General features: G+C 36.0%; 1 protein-coding gene across 1 annotated transcript in view; it reads left to right on the top strand.

The window, feature by feature from the left end:
- The window catches only part of LOC107292474 (CUB and sushi domain-containing protein 3), a gene marked incomplete at its 5' end in the record, with an annotated part of 196,708 nt that overhangs the window by 25,937 nt on the left and 166,183 nt on the right, over positions 1–4,588 (top strand). The window contains one exon of the mRNA XM_015821564.1: positions 1,642–1,780. Within this exon, the coding sequence (XP_015677050.1) occupies positions 1,642–1,780 (139 nt within the window). The remainder of the gene's footprint in view (positions 1–1,641; positions 1,781–4,588) is intronic.

Genomic DNA, 4,588 nt, shown 5'->3' on the forward strand with positions numbered 1-4,588 from the left:
TCGCTCTCCCGAGATAAAGGGAGAGCTTTTGGGACTCTACTCCTATCCAGGAGTACTCACCTCGACCCCTTCTCCCGGGGCACAAGGTTCCAAGCCGCTGAACAGCTGCTGACCGCTGTTCATGCTGGCTCTGACGCCTTCCCAAGCGGACGGCTCCGAAAAGAGCCGCCATCGGCGCGCCGTCCCACCGGAAGTCCCTGGCTTTGGATTTTAAGCTCTTCTTCATTGTCATGATGTATTCACTTCTAACCTTTTTCTTGACTTCAGTGCCCTTGATTTTTTCAGCTTGAAGGATACCCAACGACTTTTAGTGATACTTTTCATCCAGACTCTTGATGTTATTTCCATAAACATCTTGATTCATTCAGTTTTCTCTATTTTTCCCCTATTGATAATGAGTGTGGCACATTGTCCAGTTCAAATTCCATTGTAATATCTGGCTCTATATACATAGAGTGTTTAATAGTGATTCTGTTTCAGATAGTATTTTTCCATTAAGCTTCAGGTTATGCATGTAAAGGAGAGGAGGTAGCCTGGCAGATATTTTTGATATTTAATAATTTGACTTGTTCAGTATTGTTGACAAAGGAATCAGTGCAATAACAAACATGATTGATGATGATGAGTCGCCTTGAAGATTCCTCTCTTGATATTAAACTCTAGTCTATAAACATTGGATTATACTGTAAACTGTGTCTTCCTTTTGTAATTATAAAAGCAAATAAATATTTACATAAATCATGTTATCATAAATGGGTTCCCCTCTGGCAAATCCATTGCCAAACTAAGCAAATAAAAATAATTTCAAATGTGAATTACTGTATTCCTAGATCCATTTACTTATACAATTAATAAGAAAATGTAGAGCATAAAACATATATGGAAGAACATTAAAAAATCAAGAGAAACATACAAATCTAATGTTGCATAACAAGAAAAATATTTATGTTGTCAAAATTTGTTGCAAGTACAGCTTCCAGGAGTTTTAGTTATATAAGAAAATTATGTTAGTGATAAACTCTGCCTTAATATGCAATGTCATTTTCATATGTTTCCTGTCAAATGTACTTTTTTGCATCTTGTTCCTAACCTATCTTTTTTATATATCCATTATTAAATGCTGGTTCTCTTTATATGATTCAATATTCACATGGTATATTCAGAGTAGCACTTTCCAAATAAAGGTTAAGGCAACAGAAAGGTAGCTATAATAAATAATAATAATGATAAAGTTGGAAGGGACCTCGGAGGTCATCTAGTCCAACCTCCTGCTCAGGCAGGAAACCTTATACCATTTTGGACAAATGGCTGTCCAGTTTCTTCTTAAAAACTTCCAGTGTTGGCGCATTCACCGCTTCTGGAGGCAGGTTGTTCCACTAGTTAATTGTTCTAACTGTCAGGAAGTTTCTCCTTAGTTCTAGGTTGCTTCTCTCTTTGGTTATCCTTAAGAGGTGACTCCCTTCCTGTTTCTTTGACCAGAATTAATTTAGAGGTACTGAAAAATAGAATAAATTAGCCTGTTTCTTTGTACAACCCAAAGATAATGTTTGTTTGTTTGTTTGTTTGTTTTTACTTTGCTTATTGCTTATACTGTGGGATGCAATTCTCTTTTTTTACATTCTTTGTTTAATTCGTTCACAGCACCTTGTGGAGGCAATCTGACAGGATCATCGGGTTTCATTCTTTCACCAAATTTCCCACATCCCTATCCCCATAGCAGAGACTGCGACTGGACTATTACTGTTAATAATGACTATGTAATATCATTAGCTTTTATCAGGTAAGTAGCTGCTTACTAAAATTTCAATAATATACTATTTCCAGATCTCTTTGTTTTGTTTTTCCAAATGTGCTTTTTCAAAAGGCAACTGGACTTTCTTCAATTTTCCTTGAAGAGGTTTCACTTCTCATCCAAGAATTCTAGAACTAAAGAAGCTTCTTGGATGAGAAGCAAAATATCTTCAAGTAAAAACAAAGAAAGTCCAGTTGGCTTTTGAAAAAGCATCTTTGGGGCAACCATTGCCTGGATGACTGAGTATCTCTACAGACATCTGTTTTGTTTTGTTTTGTTTAGCATGATAAGATAACTGCTTTTCAGATCCAAGCACTTTTAGTTTCCAGAGTAACACATTTAATAAGGTTATCAGAAAATGTTTATCTCAGTTGTTATGAGATGCGGCTATTGAGATATTTGCTTGAAAAATTGAGGATTATACATTAAGACTCCTTTGACTTCAATACTCGGAGAATGATTGTATCATCATATTTAATTTCTACCCTGTTTGTTTGTCAACTATTACTAGGCAGCCTCCAAAATTCATTGATAGCAATAAATCTAAGCTTCAAAATTAAAGCTTTTTTGCTGTTCTTTATATCCTGGTATAAATATTTATTGTTCCATCAATACTAAACATCTATAGCAAGGCAAAAATGAATAGCCTAGAATACAACCAGATCAACTGGGAAAAAGTATTTGTTTTATTTATTTGTTTACTTAAACGTTATTTCATTGTTTATTATATTTCTTGGCTGCCCTTTAGTTTAAATTCCCTGAGCAATATCCAATTAAAAGAATAAGGCAATACAATTAATGTGCCCAGAAATAGTGTAGGGAATGAATTATGCCAATCAATAAAAGCCAGCCAAGCCATAATAATAATAAAAAAGAATTGAACAGCTATTATGAGAATGTTAGGTATCTTGGGAAAATATTTATACCTAGAAGATGCCAAAACTGACGCTTGATGCCTTGCCTATCTAGAGAATTTAGGACATTTTATATGTGGGATACTACCTGTAAATATATTATTTTGTTGTTTTGCTGAAGACTTGGGGGAATTTGAAAGATTTAGATCTAAGACTGTTAGAAGAGTGGCAATAGGCACTCATTTGTTTTCCAGAAGTTCCTTAATTATAACATGAATTTAGAAGATATCTATCTGCCTGTTTAGTCTATGAAGATGTAGCACATAGAAAAATGTATTTAATGAACAATATTCTACAAAGGAACAAATTATTAGGGAAGTGGTGATTTCCCCTTCATTAAATTCATTTAATGTGGTTCCTACACTGATTTGGAATCCTCAATCCTCAATGGCTTCTCCTAACCATATGGATCTATGTATTCTGTTTTCTACTATTAGGCAAGTGTAATGAGCAAAGGAATCAAGGTTAATGTCTCCTTTTTTAAATAAATTTTATTAGTTTTAATAGGGTTGGGGATAAAATTGGGTCAGGATTAGGACTGAGATTTGGGTTAGGGTTGGAGTTGGGGTTGGGGTTGGGGTTTTTCCAGGTAACATTTTCAATATTTAGCAAACAGCATATTGTCTGGGTACATGTATTTAACTAACAATAATAAATATAGTTAATTATCATAAACAAGGTTAATGTCTCCTTTACTTATACTATAATATTGACACAATAAATATAGTTTCCCTTCCTTCTAAGAAATTATAGTGTCAACTGATAAATTTGAAAGAAGAACATAGCCTACAACAGAAGCATTAAATGAAATAAAATCAATCACCTAGTTATTCAGTGCTACCCTTCTTGTGGAAGGCAAAACAGGATTACTTTACTACTATAAATGGGATTAGGATTAAGAGGATTTTTGTTTCTTTGCATTGTTGTTATTATTTAAGAATGTTGCTTGGTAAAATTATCTCTTCTCTTTTATATTAACAACAACAACAACAACTTTGTTGTCACTTTGAATGTACACCTATCGGCATGCATCAAAATGAAATTTCATTGCATACAACTCTCAAAAGGTCATCACCTCCGATATACACACCTTGTTCGTGGCCAGCTCAAGTTACAGATCTTCCATTTTAGTCTTTAGGGAATGAATGATGGCAAACAGGACAGATGAAATGGAGCTCCATATGGATTAGCCCTCTAATTAGCTTGTATTCCTGCATGACAAGCTTGCCTCCTTTCGTCTTTCTGATCCTGTCTCTTCCACCTTTTCCTTAAAGAGGCCTTGCTTCTTTTCACCCCTAGAGCACCCTGCTGCCACCATCAACTCCTCCAAAAGCCTATGTCCCATCCTCTGGGCCTGCCAACAGCCTCATCCAGTTCCTTTGTTCCATAAACCCCAGAACCTCTCTCCTCTGCCTCCTTTGGAAACAGCCCTGATTTGCAATAGAATCCGTCACTGGGCCAGCAGTCAGATCTTGCTGCCGGCAGAACAATTTCAAACAATGCCAACGACTTTTAACGGTCTCACCAACAGTTCCGAAACAGCTAGAAGCTCGCCATGCCAGCAAAGATTGTCAGTCGTATGTTGTATGTTACCTTAGTTCCACCACGCTGCTCAAACACATTAAAATCTTCCTGATCATGTGGCCTATATCCCTTAATATCCCTCCCAAAACTTTTCACCTTCGAGAGCCAATGCAGCCGCAGCCGATCCAGGCACCACCATCTTACAACTAATGTAGGGTTCCTGCCTGAGCAGGGGGTTGGACTTGATGACCTCCAAGGTCCCTTCCAACTTTATTATTATTATTATTAAACTAATGTTAATTGTAATTGTTTATGTTCTTGTGGAAAATGAAAGAACTCTTACGAATTCCAGAGGGGT

The sequence above is a fragment of the Protobothrops mucrosquamatus genome, unplaced genomic scaffold (genome assembly GCF_001527695.2).
Source record: "Protobothrops mucrosquamatus isolate PMUCROS unplaced genomic scaffold, P.Mucros_1.0 scaffold1352, whole genome shotgun sequence".
Lineage (NCBI taxonomy): Eukaryota > Metazoa > Chordata > Lepidosauria > Squamata > Viperidae > Protobothrops > Protobothrops mucrosquamatus.